The sequence below is a fragment of the Hirundo rustica genome, chromosome 9 (assembly GCF_015227805.2).
Source record: "Hirundo rustica isolate bHirRus1 chromosome 9, bHirRus1.pri.v3, whole genome shotgun sequence".
Classification (NCBI taxonomy): domain Eukaryota; kingdom Metazoa; phylum Chordata; class Aves; order Passeriformes; family Hirundinidae; genus Hirundo; species Hirundo rustica.
In genome coordinates this window covers 11248768-11264197 of record NC_053458.1, presented here as the reverse complement: position 1 = coordinate 11264197, position 15430 = coordinate 11248768, and the positions used below count along the sequence as shown (strand labels likewise).

General features: G+C 41.5%; 1 protein-coding gene across 3 annotated transcripts in view; it reads right to left on the bottom strand.

The window, feature by feature from the left end:
* ST6GALNAC3 (ST6 N-acetylgalactosaminide alpha-2,6-sialyltransferase 3) overlaps positions 1-15430 on the bottom strand; it is a 233894-nt gene that overhangs the window by 210528 nt on the left and 7936 nt on the right. The window contains exon 2 of one of the 3 annotated variants that reach the window (XM_058421827.1): positions 4597-5176. The exons of the other annotated variants lie outside the window; for them this stretch is intronic. Within the exon in view, the coding sequence (XP_058277810.1) occupies positions 4597-4614 (18 nt within the window). The 5' untranslated portion in view covers positions 4615-5176. The remainder of the gene's footprint in view (positions 1-4596; positions 5177-15430) is intronic. 3 annotated transcript variants of the gene reach the window in all.

Genomic DNA, 15430 nt, shown 5'->3' with positions numbered 1-15430 from the left:
CCCCATAAGGAGCACCTTTGCATATTTACACCTTCCCTTCCTAGAGATACAACCATATAATCCTAGGAATTATTCCAGTTACAAGAGAAATGCTGCAGCCCACAGAACTGCAGATCAGGTTAAGAGAGGCTGAGGAGAGAGCTCACATTATAGCAAATGCTGGGAAATGACCCATCAGCACAGCACCCCCCCCATATGGAGGGGAGGTTGCCCTTGTTCCTTTTCCAAGGATCTCTCCATCTCTTGTCAGGTCAGAAGAAGAGCACAGCATGAAAATCAAAGGGGATCCAAGCACAACTCTCAGCACAGGGAAACGGATGGATGCCATGCATAAACATTGCTGCAGTCAATTTAACAGTCAAGGCAGAATGTGAATTATCTTGGACCTGATTCAAGCAAGATATAGAGGTCAACTCTATGGAAATGCTTGCATCCTGCAAATCTCTAGCAGAGAATGTATGGTGAGACTCATAGCCTACCCTGCACAACAGAGCAGACTGAAACACAGAAGATGCTTTTGATGATATAGAAACTTGGGAGGCAACATCTACACTCATTGTCATGTACACAGAGGTTAAAAAAAAAAAATCAAATTACTAACTAAATATCCAAGATTACAAGCATCCAAATACTGGGATCAGATCCTTTCAGACCTTCTGCCTCTCCCCTATGAACAGCTACTTGCCAGGGTGAAAATATCAATGTAATGAGATCAGCTTTGCTATTTTAGTCTCAAAAGTGCAGATGGAGCATAGGCCTGTAGGTAGTAATGTTATCTGTATTACTGCAGTGTCTGAAGACCCCAATCAGACATAGGCCATTAAACACTCAGAAAAAACTCTCAAAGAAAATTCCTACCAAAACCAGTCCACCATGTGCACTAAGGGAGAAATGCAACCTGTGAATTTAATTAAACCAGTGGAGATAACCATGGAGAGGAAGCATGCAAAAGAATTGTAGATGAACATACAAGTACTGTCAACTTTGACAGCATCTTGCAGAAGAGTTACAAGCCTGTGCTGAAGGGTGTTGTTTGTTTGAAACCTCTAAGTTATGCTTTGCAAAACAGTTCTTTCAATCCTTAAAATAGATTTAAAAAATATTAAAGAGGCTATGAATTTTGGTTGGCCACCTGCTTACTTTGAGAGTACCCTCAATCAGCTGTGGTAATATAAGAACGTTGCCTCACATTATGCAAATAATACTTAGACCATAGAGTTTCACTGAAGGTTTGTAAACCCTGTTGATAGAAGGTCACATCCAGCCCCGAGGCACGTGAAACCTCTGCTGTTCTCTGCACAGTAAATACATAGCACACAAACCAGAAGGAAGTGTCTTCCTAGATTTCATGCTTACTCCTCACTGTACAGGCCCATCACACATGGATTTTATTTATTCAGTTCTACCACGTTAAGCCTACACAGTTAAAATCGTACTGGGATTACAACCCATCTCCACCATCTTCTTCAAAACTTCCATTCAAAAAGAAGAGCTTGGGACCAACAACCTCCTGCAAACTGCAATGTGCGCTAACTAAGTCAACCTGTCCTATTTGCTTTAAAATATCATGGCCGGTCTTCACTGGGGGAAGTCACATACTCTGAAGTATTATTTTTCAATTATGCAGGAGGTAGAATAGGAAGTAATTTATTGAGTGAACTCTGTCCTCATTTTCAAGAGTCAGTGGCTGATACAGGGGAACTTAGGGACTTCAGTATCATTAGGGACAAGAGTGACTACATAACTAGTAATCACTGCTAATCCAGTAGCTGGCAAGGTTACATGCAGCTACCATAGTAACAAGTATAAGACCAACTGCTTGCTTCCAAAAAAATGCTTACACTTCACTCAGCTATTTGCCATGATTTTTAAAGTCATGACAGAGAAAATAAAGACACATCATGCACTTTAGAACTTACATCTTTCCCCGCTTTTCTTTAACAAAGAAGACAATGCCTCACAACAATAATTTTGCTGGTTTTACAGACAATGCCCCACTAGTGACTAGAAGACGAAGTTTCTGGAGCCACAATCAGTAACAGCCCCATCAATCTTACCTAGGAAGAGTGCACAACAAACACCAGAGAGACAGTAGGCACCCTTAGGGAGAATCCCCTTCCAAAGCTCAGGCAAGACACAGATTATTTCATGCAGTACTTTTAGTAAAAGGAGATGTTCACATCTAAAGGTCATACACCCCTTCTAACACACTCTTCACCACCCTAAGTAACTCCAGTTAATTATTAACCACCACCCCGATCTTTGCACTTTACAGACACCTCTATCCAATCACATTTATCTTAAACTCTCACTTATATGGAACTCCAACATGCAACAAGTCTCACAACATCTTTGTCAGGGAATTAAAAATCTAGGAAGAGAGGAGGGCAAGCCACAAGGCAGAGTCAGAGAGACACTCAGAGCTGACATGGAAAGGATGCACAGTCGTTCTGGATTCCTATCCACTGTGCTGCCACTTACTTCAAATCTATACCTACAGATTTCTGGGGTTTTTTTCCTGTTTCCACACAAGCTCAGGGCAAACCCTAGGGAAAGGAGAAGGGTGTAACTAACAGGTTTATGTTTTCAGGAAGGAATGAGCTTAGTGTCATGTCAAAGTACACAAATTATTTTGAAATTCCTTGGTAGAGAAAAAGCTGCAGACATTACATTAAAAACATCCACAAGTAAGTATCTTGAGCTAGACATTTAAATTACTCCTGTGGGATTTTTTTTTTTTTTCTGAGAAAATCCAGCTTGCCTTATGGCAATGCTAATCTTCTCGTATCTGTTTCACTTTTTATCCTTGCACCTGCCTGTATTAACAAGATTAAGAATTAAGCTGGAAGAGGGCTGTCTGTCAAGGAATAGCAATTAATCTATTGACTTAACCATCAGAATAACAACCAAATGGAGTTCCTGGCCCAGGCAAACAGAAGGTTTTTATTGCATTATAATTCAAACTCTAAGTCATGCTTGTGGCAGGCTATGTCACCAGACTGCATAGGAAACAATCAGGAGGATGAAAGAGACACTGGAGTTTTCTTGTAAAAGGACTCTTACTTAACTCTTATGGCCAAAAGGAAGGGTTTGCATGTGATCTTGCCACAAAATTAAAAAAAAAAAAGAAATTCTGTTATCTGGGTATCTGGCAGATCCAACATAAGTCACTGAGGGAGTGTTTAAACAGAGGCACACACGCTAATCTTTGTGAAACCAAGCTCCATTCGCAGAGCTCATATCTTTTCAAATCACAACTCTAGTTGCGTTACTGCTGTCTGACTGAAGGAGTTTGTTACCATCTAGCTCCAAGCAGAGCCAGCTACTTCAGGCAAGTTTCTGCACTCGCAGCAGACTTTGCCCTATTTATTAACATGAAGTACCGCAATCTACAAGACAGACAACTCAAAAAACATCCGTGTACCGCACAGACCCACTAGTTGAGAATGAATGAATGAGGAAGAGTGCAGCAAAATAACAAGTTTTTTTTCAAAGCTGGACGGCCAAAAGTAGTGCTAAGGATTGGATTCATGGAGACACCTAAATGTTCTTTATCCAGAAGCTGTTTTAAAGTTTTGCAATTTACCCACTTCGTAAATACGCCGAAAGCAACTGCAATGACAGGCCATCCCAAAATTCGAGACAATCAACTCCACGCCAGAGGATCACATTGCAAATAACAAAGAACTCACAGATCAGTTTTACTTGCTAAAAGGAACAAAGCGCGAGTACGCTCAAAGTACGCAGAGAAAGCAGCAAGGCAGACAAGAAACGGGTCTGAAACAGAGGAGACAACACAGGGATGCGAACGTGAGCACTCCAGGCACAGCAGAGCGACTCCCTGCAAGTGACAGCGCCGCAAGAACAAACGCGGCTTGTTCTCGGCTGACCGCACTTCCGCCTCCTCCCCTCCCTCCCATTCATCCCGGCGCGGCCGATGCTCCCCCGGCCACACGGCATGCGGCTTCCAAACACTCTCACCTCGCAGGGGGAAGCAGCCTGGAGACAGCATGTGATCACGCGGTAAGTTTATGCTTGTGGGTTTGCTGGCGTGAAGGGGGAAAGCCCGCTATCAAATAGGCTGCTTCATTAGAAAATGCGGTTAAGTGCTAAGTACAATCGTGTGGAGCGGATTCAGCAGGGGGGTGTGTGCTTAAGGAGCAACTGGGACAGCTGTGGACATCTGCAGCCGTTGCCTTAAGAGCAGTAAACGCCGCATGGTTTAGAAAAAGAAAATAAGTTGCCCGTTTTGTCCTTTGTACTGGAAGTCTGCTGCCCAAACGCTAATGCTCCTGAAGGAATTCAGCGTCGACAAAGTCAGCTGAAAAAAACCAGAGCCCCTCTCCCCTCCTCCCATTATTCGGTACACACTTCTCTTCCCGCTAGCTCACAGTTCTGACAATGCAGGGAAAAGAGAAAGAATGGCAGAGGGAAGCAGAGCACAGCCGTGCGTTGCAGAATCTCTCCGTATTCATTTGCCAAACAAAGCCAGTACTCAAAAAGACAACGAAGATGCAATAGGACTATACCAAATCCATGCCTCTGAGCAGCGAGGGGCTCTCTAACAATGCATTCAAGCAACAGATAGAGATTTACCTTCAAAATGCAGGCCATGTTCTTTCTCTATCCTTCCTACCAAAGAGCAGCAGGATTCTACTTTGTGAGCAGCAGTTCCAGTGTCAGGCAAGAGGCTGGCAGAGCCGCAGAACTGCCAGAGCCTACATTCCTGTAGATCCAAATGAAGGTACCACGCATCCAGGATCCGTTAGTCATATTAGTCTTTTTCTGCCCCGTTCGTTCCACCCATCGGCTCCTGCCACTGGCTGGGATCCAGCCCAGCACCTCCCCTCCGTCACATGACGGAGTTTGATTCATGGCTCCAGCGAGCGTTTCCCGAGCTCCCGCACGCTGTCGGGCAGTGCCGTGCGTGCCCTCGGCGGTCCGGCCCTGGCAGCGGCTGGGCGATGCCTGCGCACCGAGCTGCGCCTTCGGCATTATCCCCGGGCAGCCCTCGCTGTTCTCGGGAGACGGCTGCTGACGCTGGGGCGGAAAAGTCCAAAAGTCTCTCTATTATTGGGGCTGTAAAAATCCTTACGCTGCTTGTTAGAGTGCAGTATTGGTTTATGTTTAGCCCTTTTCGCTGTACAGCAGGCTTCCCTTTGTCTAAATTGCTGCCCTATGAGAAAAAAAATCTTATCAGCGACCAGCCCAAATACCCCAGCAGAGGTGTTTGCGTTGTGCTGTGTGTGCCTTTTTGAGTAGAGAGCTGGCATCCATCACAGGGAACAGAAAGCTAGGGTTGGTTTGTGAAGTTTGGTGGGTTTTTTTTCGCTTGTGCAGCTTTCTTTGGACTTTCTTAAGATAAGGAAGTGGGGTGAAGTGCAGATGAATAAATTCAGCTGTTGAAGAAATCTTTCATTTTACATAATGTCATCAAATTCAAATTCTTCCCTTACATAACATACTCTATATATCCTAAAGGTTTTGCTTCATATTTGTCATTTCTGCAGTCTCTTTCTTCCCTTTTTACACTTTGTCAGTACTTCTCATTACTTCATCTTGGAACCCTTTGCATTTTCTGTACTTGGCACCTTCCCTGTATTCCTTTTGTGCCACATTGCTTCACTCCTGCTGCTTTAGTACCAAAAGCTCTCCATCTCCCTTAATAAATTCCTTGTAGTAGGTGTCTTCATCCTCTCTGCAGCAACTCAGGGTACCTGTTTACATGCAGGCAATACCCTCCAGTTGATGTTATGGAACCATTTACCACGGAGCCCCTCAGCGTGGGGGAGCCAGAAGGGGTTAGTTAATGCTGTGCATTTAACAACCAATACTGTTCCTGCCTGGCAAGCCTCTCCTATCCAGGTGCAATCACTAGAGATCATATGTAGGTTGAAACTTAAGGAACTAGATGTCCTCATTGTATGCAGGGGCAAATCCTCCCCAAGAGCAGAACAGAAAGGGCCTGGGGGGATTTCTCCTGCTCACACTCCTTGGCTGCCTTCCTGTGCATTTCCAGAGAAGATGCCAATGTGTGTTTGGCCTTTGCATCAGCGTGCAAAGTGCTGTACTCTTACACAGGTCCTGCAAACTCCTCAGCCTCTCTCACCGCTGGAAATCCACTTCCTTCTTCAATTACAGCCACAAGCCAAAGCTCTTGAGCTGAAAATTGTAGTATTGCCGGGAAGACTAATGAAAAAGAACTTAGTGAAGTTTCTAACTGTGTTCACCAACATAAGGAAATATCCAAATGACAAGTCAGTGGAACAAGGTGGTAAAGGAGGGGCTTAAAACTTTTTCTTATCAGTGTCTACCACCAACCAGTGTTAGATCATTCTGGATAGCCATTTATGTGTCTTTAAGTACTAGTTATTCATAAGGAGTTCTGTAACAAAGCTCTGTTTCTTAGTAAATAAGATAAACAAATAATTAATTCTTTCTTTTACAAAAAATAATTGTCTGTTTTTCTCTCCAGCAGTCAAGAATCTAGTTTTCCTTGGAGTGAGAAGATTCCTTTCACCTGTGTGATGGGCACGAAAGAAGTTGTCATCTGAGGCAAATGAAAAATATTCCACTCCCTTCCCACCCTCCACTGTACCAGCTCTATAAAGAATAAAAGGAATGTGACTGGAAAGGTCAACCATTTCAACATGTCCAAAGTATTGAGGGATTTCCAGTGAATTACATTCATTAAGGAAAGGCAGAGGCATGGCTAGTTGTCTTGTTTTAAGCATCTCTGACGTGCTTTGATTCTAAACCCCACATCATGTGATGAACTTTAACTTTTAGACTTTTTGTAAATGGATATTTTTCTTAAAAATACTTCATTACTAGATATCAGCAACAGCTATCCTTCCCTCTTTCTTTCAGGAGAGATACGAGATTTCACTTTATTTTCTCCTTGGGATAAAACTGAAGGTGTGACTTGAGCTGAGATCACCACAAAGAGCAACAGAAAGTCCAGCTTTAGGCTGAGCTTTTCACCTCAGAGAAACTACACGAGGAAAGGCATCCACCAAATTATGAAAGCAAAGAGCCATTGTAAGAACAGCATTCCATGAGTCTCATAAAGTGTTTTACCTGAATTTATGATACTGTTGAAATCAGCTTTAGGCCAAGCATAGCTCACATAAATTTCAGTCGTGCTCGCAACTTTCCATCCAAAATGAACACGGTTGTTGTTGCCTGGTAGGGTTGTCAAAGGCAGTGTGAATCTGCCTTTCAGGAGTGAGTCATTGTGACAAAGTCACTACTTCTGTTGTGAGGACAAAGACCTTTAGTTCTGAGGACAAAGACCTTGCCTGTTTTCCATCCAGTACAAACCCTTCCCATATATTCCTGTGGCGAGGTAACCTTGGGGAAAATACGCTTGTGTGGGCAGCAGCCCTTTTCAATTCTAATTCTTAAAAACTAATTCTGTCAAAAGAATTCAATCCTTTGTGGAGAAGGCTGATTAAACCTTAACTTTCAGAGATTAATACAGCTATGCAATCCCAGCATCCAAGCAGGAGTTTGTGGTGCTGGTGTGGGTAGTTCTGCTGGGCAGAACAGTTGGTTCGTTTGGTGGCTGGACACTGTGGCACTGATGAAGCTGAACTTCACCTATGGTAAGAACTTCAAAGCCAAAGCCTCACAGATTTAAACAATAAGTTAATTTTTTAGTCCCACATCTGTATTTTAAAAGTGCAGGCTTAGAGAAACTCTGAAACCTGTCACTGAAATCAGACACTGGTTCATGTAGTGAAAATGTGCCAAAAAGAACCTGTTCTTACACTTGCTGCTGCTACAAAGTTTTATCGGGCAAGGATGACTCAAGGTGGCATTTTTCACCCTTCAGGTGCAACCTGAGTCAGTGGCAGAGTAAGAGATCTGCTCTGCTGTTATCCAGAGATCTCATCTTCCCAACCTTCTGTATTAAGTTCTCCTTACCTCATGTAACTAAGTAAGAAATTTAAGGTACCCAGCAGCCCAATGCCATGGCAGAGGTAGAGGATGACATGATTAAAAACCAGCAGGTTATGATTTGAACAGGAAATCTTACCAGGTTATCCAAATGCTGCCTGGAATTTTAATTTAAAACTCTTAATGGTTCTGATTTTCCAGGCAGGAAAAGAGGCTTAATCAAGCGTGAGTACTTCACTTTAGAGGTGAGCCTTCTGGATTCTACATTCTGGATTGCAGAAGCTGAGGAGAATGGGGCGGGGCTTGTTATAGCCTAAATTCTGCTGTTTTCAGAATATCCTCTCATCTTCAAGCAAGCTTGCCTTGTGCACATTATTGAAAGAGCCAGTATATATTGCCCTGCCCAGCTTCCTTCTCAGCATAATTCATCTGAACCTTATTCAGCTGCAGGACAACCCAGATCCATTAAAAAAGAAGAAAAAAAAAAAATAAATGTTTAGTCATGGAATACTTCTGCATGTCTCACTGGCAGGAGACAAGGATTGCTCGGCACTGTTCCTGCTATTCGAAATTCAGCTCATCACCTCACCATTATTCAGTGTCATGGTAACAATTTAGCACAGCCACACAGCACTTACAGCCCTTGAATGTTCTGGTGTTCCCCCAGCCCCATTCTAATGCACACCCACAAACACTGAAATCAAGGCCTCCCAACTTTCTTTCAACTAAACATTCTTTAGAAAAACAAAAAAAATAAATCAAGTGTGGGCCACACCTAAAAGTGCACGAATTTAATTCAGAGATTAAAACACAAAGGGCTGTAGAAGTTCCAGAACTAAGAAAAAAGCAAACCCTACAAATCAGTGATCTTTTCAGACTGTTGGCATTTTATTTTTAATTCATGCTCATCTGAGAGCTTGAGGTTTCTGTTTTCAAAGACAGCTGTTAACCAGTGATCGTTTTACACTCAACTACAGATTGTTGGGCTTTCTTTATATAAATGAAAAAGTCTCTGTCATCTGTCATTTGTAATTTATTTTCTTAATTAAATGTCTTTTACAGAAACAATGGATTTTTTTAAATTCAGGGGGAAAAAAAAAAGAAAACCCAAAACCCCCATGTGCTTAGAGAAGAACAGTGTCTGTCCCAGACTACTTTTCTCTAATTAAACCAGACTAAGCAACTTGGAAGAGAACTGCTCATGCCACCAGCTGTTCTGCCTGTATGAAAATAGTACTATAAACAAATGTATAACTTGCTGCAGTGTCCAGGAGAAGAAAACCCACCAGTAATATTCTGAAGGTCATTCAAAAGCTAAACGATGCGTTTGAAAACGCTGTCATTTGTAGGTAACTGCTGAATAGAGAATATGGATGGCATTTCTTGGACGTTCTTCAGTAAAGGATGTGTTTGGTTTCTCCACTATAAAGTTTTTACGTTCTTTGCTCTATTATCAATGTTTTACACTCCCACTATTTTTATGAGATATAACTAACATCACAAAAATACTGATACTGTTTCACACTGAGATATGGCAATGTCAGTTTATCCTCTAATGAGATTTTCTCCTGGAGGATACAGCGGTGCATATAAAAGGAGCTCAGGAAAAGGAGCCAGAGACAACTTCAATCATGGCATGGAAGGCCTTAAATTGGAACTAAACTTAAAAGCACTATTTCAGCTTAGGGAAATGCCTTCTCCTGAACTAAACAAAACGGAAACATACCCTGCCTCCTTCATCCAAAGATCCAGCTTGTTTTTGTGGGCTAAGCGCTGTCATAATCCAAAGAGTTTGTCTTTTAAAAAAAGAACAAAAACAACAACCAAACCTCAACCTCTCCCTTCCCGAGGCTTTATCTAATGATTCTATGCACTTGAAAGGAAAATCTTAGAAGTGCAGCAGAAAAGACAAATATATTTAATTCAGGAGTGAATTAGTTTTGGGGCAGGGCAGGGGAGGGTGGATTTTTACACCACTCTCAAGTAACATCTAAAGGATCTCAACCCCAGCAGTGTCAGATCTGAGCCACCTTGTTCAGCAAGATCCTGCTCACACCATCACAAAACAGGCTATAAACTAGCCCCAAGTGTAACTGGTGGTCTTGTTTCAGGAATTTATATGAATTAGCATTACTTTAGCACAGTATAAAATGATCTTTAACATGATTACCATCATTTTAGGAATAAAAAAAAAAAAAGGTTTTCACAGAGTTTGGTGGGTTTTTTTCATTCTAGGATATATTTTGTTCAGTTATGTCCACATTGTTTAGACATGCAGAAAAGAATTTGATTTGTGCAACCACAAAAGTAAACAACATTTTCTTGGTAGCAGAGGTGTCATAAGAGGAGTTATACAGAAGATGGTCAGAAAGTCACAAAAAAAAACATATTCCTGTTTTTAAACCTCATTCTGTACTTGATTCCTGAGTTATGAAACCAATTGAACTATACTGAAATCCAACTCTACTCCCTCCATTAAGATTCTCTCCATGAAATTCTGTCCTTGACAAATTTCATGTCTTACCTAGCCACAGCATGAGCAACAACAAAAGCTATTTATAGATCTGGAATCATGAGCTTTACTCCTCTGAATCCAAATAAACTGTTCCCCTACTGCCCTGTTAAATCCCCACTCTCCTTGGAGCCTTCAGAGGCTCTAACCAGCCATCATGCTGTGCCCTAATGCCAACAGACTTTGCTCCACTGCATATAAAGTGAAAAAAATATCCTCTTACTGAAGTTATTTTCACCCATAAAAGTTGCCAGTAGCAAAGCGTTGCCATACTTTGAAGAGTCCATCTCCAACTATTAACACATATAGTCAAGGAAAATACCTTTATATCTTTTGAAACATCTGACAGCTCTCATACAATCTTTTAACAAAATCTATCCCATGCAATTGTTTTAATTAACATTTTTACAAGTCTGCAGCTGACAACAGTCTTGCCTTCAACCGTTGTCTACACTGCTGTGTAATAGTGACCTAGAAGATAAAAAGATGCATTTATAAGGGGATCTTAAGGTGTTTAATAAATTAAAGAACTGTGAATGTTGCCTTGTTGGACCACGCAGCAGCCTTGAAATCAAAGTTGCAGCACTGAACACAAGACTAAAGAAATACAGGAATTCAGCCTGAGTATACAGATTGCAGAATTGTTTAATTACAAGATCACACCAGTCTTTCCCCAAAGGAAGTTTTGAGGTTGTGGGTTGGTTTTAGGTTTGTTAAGGGTTTTTTTCAGTTGGAGTGAGATTTGGGGGGTTTTATCCATTTTTCCACGCTTTTCTGTTTCAAAAGAAGAAACTTGCAAAGGAAAGGTTTGAATCAGCATGACACAAATATGCTGTTTCCTACAGAATCATTGCTTCATTTACTGGAAAAAATGATACAGTGCATGAGAAATGGTTTTAAAGAAAAGCTGCAGAAGTCTGATGATTTAAATCATTGAAAGCAGCTGTAAAGAGGTGGATTTTGAACTTGTCTCTTAACAGAAACCTGCAGTGGTCTCTGATTTAATAGCTAGGCACCGGTATTATTTTCCCTCATCCTCTGGACTCAGAATTTGGAACCATAAGGCCTTATTTACCAATGCACTGGGTACTTGCAGCTGCAATTGAAGATAATAGGACTTAAATTTTGATCATATTAATTGATACATAATGCTGAGTGCTATGAACAGCAAACAAAAAAATCTTAGGGACCCGATATTGGACAGCAGCATAAAAAGACATTAATTCTTTTCCCTGTGACTCACTTTCTTTCCTATAAAACAGTCACAATTTTAAATGTCAAGGTGTCATATTGCAGTGAATGGCATAAGAGTGTCCATTAGGAAATTAGGCAACCTATCTTCAGGAATTGCTTTCTGAAGATACTTTTCATGAAGTAACACGTGGCACAGAGCCACACTGGGGCACGGTGGAACAAACAGAATATTAAATAGCTGCTCTCCACCTGCATCTGGCCAGCCTATGAACATAAACAAGTCAGAACCACTAGAACAAAAGCATGTTATTAATCATATAAATTAAAACTATGTTTAGAAGATAATTAGACCAATAATTAAGATATTAAATGAGAAAGATAAAGATTTTAACAAAGGGTCCAGGCCATTAGTTATTAGCAGTTAGTAGTTAGTTGTGGGTATCCTCTGTTCTATGTATCAATGTTATCTGTTAGTTATCTGTTTAATGTACTGTTGTACCCTAAAACCCAATCGTAAATGCACTGATTCTGTGGTTCGAATGTTACATTCATCCCGTCCCGTACTTTCCCTGCACCCCTACCTTAGTCTGTAAGCCCTGCTGCTCTCCGAGACACCGCCCACATACCAGCCTGCCCATCAACTTGGGGGCCTCGCCCACTCCTCGCCTGCTCTGGGCCTGTCACCGCCTCTATGCAAATCGAGTATAGCCGGAAGTGAGTCCAGAACCAAGAACCGCTCAGAACAGCGAGCCTGATCAAGACCCGGAGAGACGGAATGCAGCGCTGAGTGGGGAAAGAGCCAAGGTAGCTGCCAGTATCATCTATAAACACTGAAGAGGGGTCGCCATAACCTCTGAAGTCCCTGCTAAGAGTCACCCCCCTAGACATTCGAGCCATCAGCGAGCCTAGGGACTCCCGTGAGGCGTGGCTGCCGGCTCTGCGACGACAGCGACGCAGATCCGACGAGACCTCCTCCTCGGCGGTGTCCGGCTGATGCAGCGTGGGCAAGGGCATCCCTACCCCGAGCCGTCCCTCTGCTGAAATCACTAATAAAGGCATTAAAAAGGAGATAACATCGACTCCTGCCTATTTATAACATTAAATAATAAATAATTTTAAATAATTAGGACTGCAGAGGTAATCCCATTGGCATTTGAAATTTTGAACGCTTAGGTTTCTTATTTAGTACCATTTTTGTATCCCAGGAGCCAGAGGCACAAATTCCATCTCCTGCCATTACTGGTAACCCTGTCACGTACCACTGTAAAATTTTCTAACTTCCAGAACCATCCAGGACTCTCACTCCTGAGAAACCAACTCACACAAAAGCAGCCACTTCTAGAGCTACAATAGAAGGCACATCCTCTCCCTGCCAGGTGGTAGCAGCAAAGAAAGGAAGATGCTGTCCTGTGGCTCACCCCAGTCTGGTTTACACTGAGTGCTGAATCCAGCCGCTGAACAGGAGACCACTCAAGTCGTCCCTATCGCTGTATTCTCAGTTAGAAACTCGAGAAAGAATGTATGCCATTGCTGTGCTGCCTTTGAGAAGAGAAAAACCCAAACCTAAAGCCTCCACTTTATGTTAAGAGTCCCAATAACATAAGAAACAGAAAGAGGAAGTTAACAGTCCAAATAAAGTCTATACAGTGGCCCTTGGGAAATTATCAAAGTGATGTTTGTTAATTTTGGTATCTTATGACTTCTGGTGACCCTGATTTTTTGCTCAAAGTTGTTTTTGAATTTTCAAAAAGGCTTTAAGCCCTCTGTCAACAGCTTCCCCAAAGGGAAAGTTGAAGATTCACACATCCAATACAGTGGCAAAACAGTAAGATTTGGTTGTCTGACTGTTTTTAAAAAATCCTTTTTATGAGCAGTGCAATCCTGCCATATATCACTCTAAACCAAGTAAGAGACTTTATGGACACTGTGGCCTTTGGTGTAAAATACCAGGTTTTGCAAAGTTTTCACTGGAAGCAATATCCATATCTCCAGGAGAAGTTTATTAATATTGCTCTATAATTACACCCCACATCTCAGGAGCAGGGGAATCAGAACTTGGATCCAACCAAATTGAGAACATCTAAGTGAAATGTGTTCATAATGCAGATTTTAAAAACTTATGTGCATGACAAGCAAAGACCTTTCCTGCCCCTATATTTTCAAGATGATTCTCATTTTTCTATGTCTGTTCTTACTATTAAGAGCACACCATCAGTATTAGCAGGTCACATGACCTATTCCTTTTGCACCAAAAGTACAAGTAATGTTGCATGTCAACATCCAAGACAGGAGAAAATAAGCGTAGCGAGACGTATTTTAAATAGAAAACATTTTGGAAAGAAAATCATTTTGGTCATCCTCAGGTGGGTAACACTCCTCATTTCATTTTCCCCCAGAGACATATTACTAGAATTAGTGTTAATCTCAAGAAAACTGTGGTATTTCTGTTAATCCATCAAATTTAAAAATAGCTTGTAATGTATTATGCACAGCATAATACAGTTTGATAACATTTTTTATCATTTTCAAGACCTTCTAGGATTTTCCTTACCAAAATGTGGCATAATTCTTCCCTTGGCTCAGTTGTCTCTTTATAATGCTGTAGTACATGATAAAGAAAATACTTTATAGGTGGAGATAAACTTACTGTGTCTGGCTTTTCATCTTAATAAAATTTACAACAGCTTTTGGAGAAACTGCAGTACCAGATTTCATTGACTGAAAAAACCCACACATTATTAGTAGCTAAGATTTACTTGACACCAGTTTTGGCATTTTGTATAACAGTCGTGGAAGCTGGCAGGACAAGGTCCATGAAGGATTTTAAGGACTGGTTTAATTTAAATTCAGGGGTTCGAATGTAAACAGGATGGCTGCTAGCACTAGAAAGTGTCAGAGTATAGGGACTGCCTAGATCTTTGTGTGTGTGTGACACTAAATACAGCACTTATCTACAGACACAAAATTCCTCCATTTTATTAATCTGAAATTAAGATACCTTTCACAGTTAAAGGCCCCTGGGGTAGATTTACATAGCTTTGGAGTTCGGATAGAGGGAGATTTTATTATATTGAACTAATCCTCTCCTTTCATCCCCTTGATGGACTATCATTCCAGAAGCAAGTGACAGGGGAGAAATGGCCAGATCCACTGAACTTTGGCCAGGATGATATTTACATCTTTCCAGGTATAAATCAAAATCTTTTGAGAGTGTTCATTAGGAGGAAGAAATAAACCTGACTTAGTTTTGAACTGACAGTTCAGTGAAATCATGAACAACTGAGAGACAACTGGGTCAGAAGCTAAGTGGGAGGAAGGAGGGACAGCTTTTTCAGCTCATAGCTCAGACACAGCTTTAAGTATTCTTGGACAATTTGCTTTGCAATTTAATATTTCTGTACCTTTTCCTGATAAGAATAAAGAGAACTGCACATTGCTGTGGTCCTGTAAAAATCTTAGTTTAATACAATAACGACCAGTAAAGAGTTTCCCTTTTGGAAACATCCAGGAAATCAGGCTTTGCTCTCACACTCTCCTTCTGTGAGCCACAAAGTTTGCTGCTGTTGCTATAATGTGCTAAGGGCTGTAACACTGGCAAGACTTCAGTTGGGACTAAAGGTCTCAGAATAATTAACAGATGGTGGGATGATAAAGAAAAATGACAATCAGAAAATTACCCTATTGCATCTTCAAGAGCGTTTCCTTCCTTCCCCTGGTTACTATTTTTAACTCCCACAAAGTGAAGCATCAGGAATTCCCCCAAGATGACAGCAGCTCTGTACTAGAAGGGTAAAGGCACCAGGCCACTGCCTGGCATAGTTC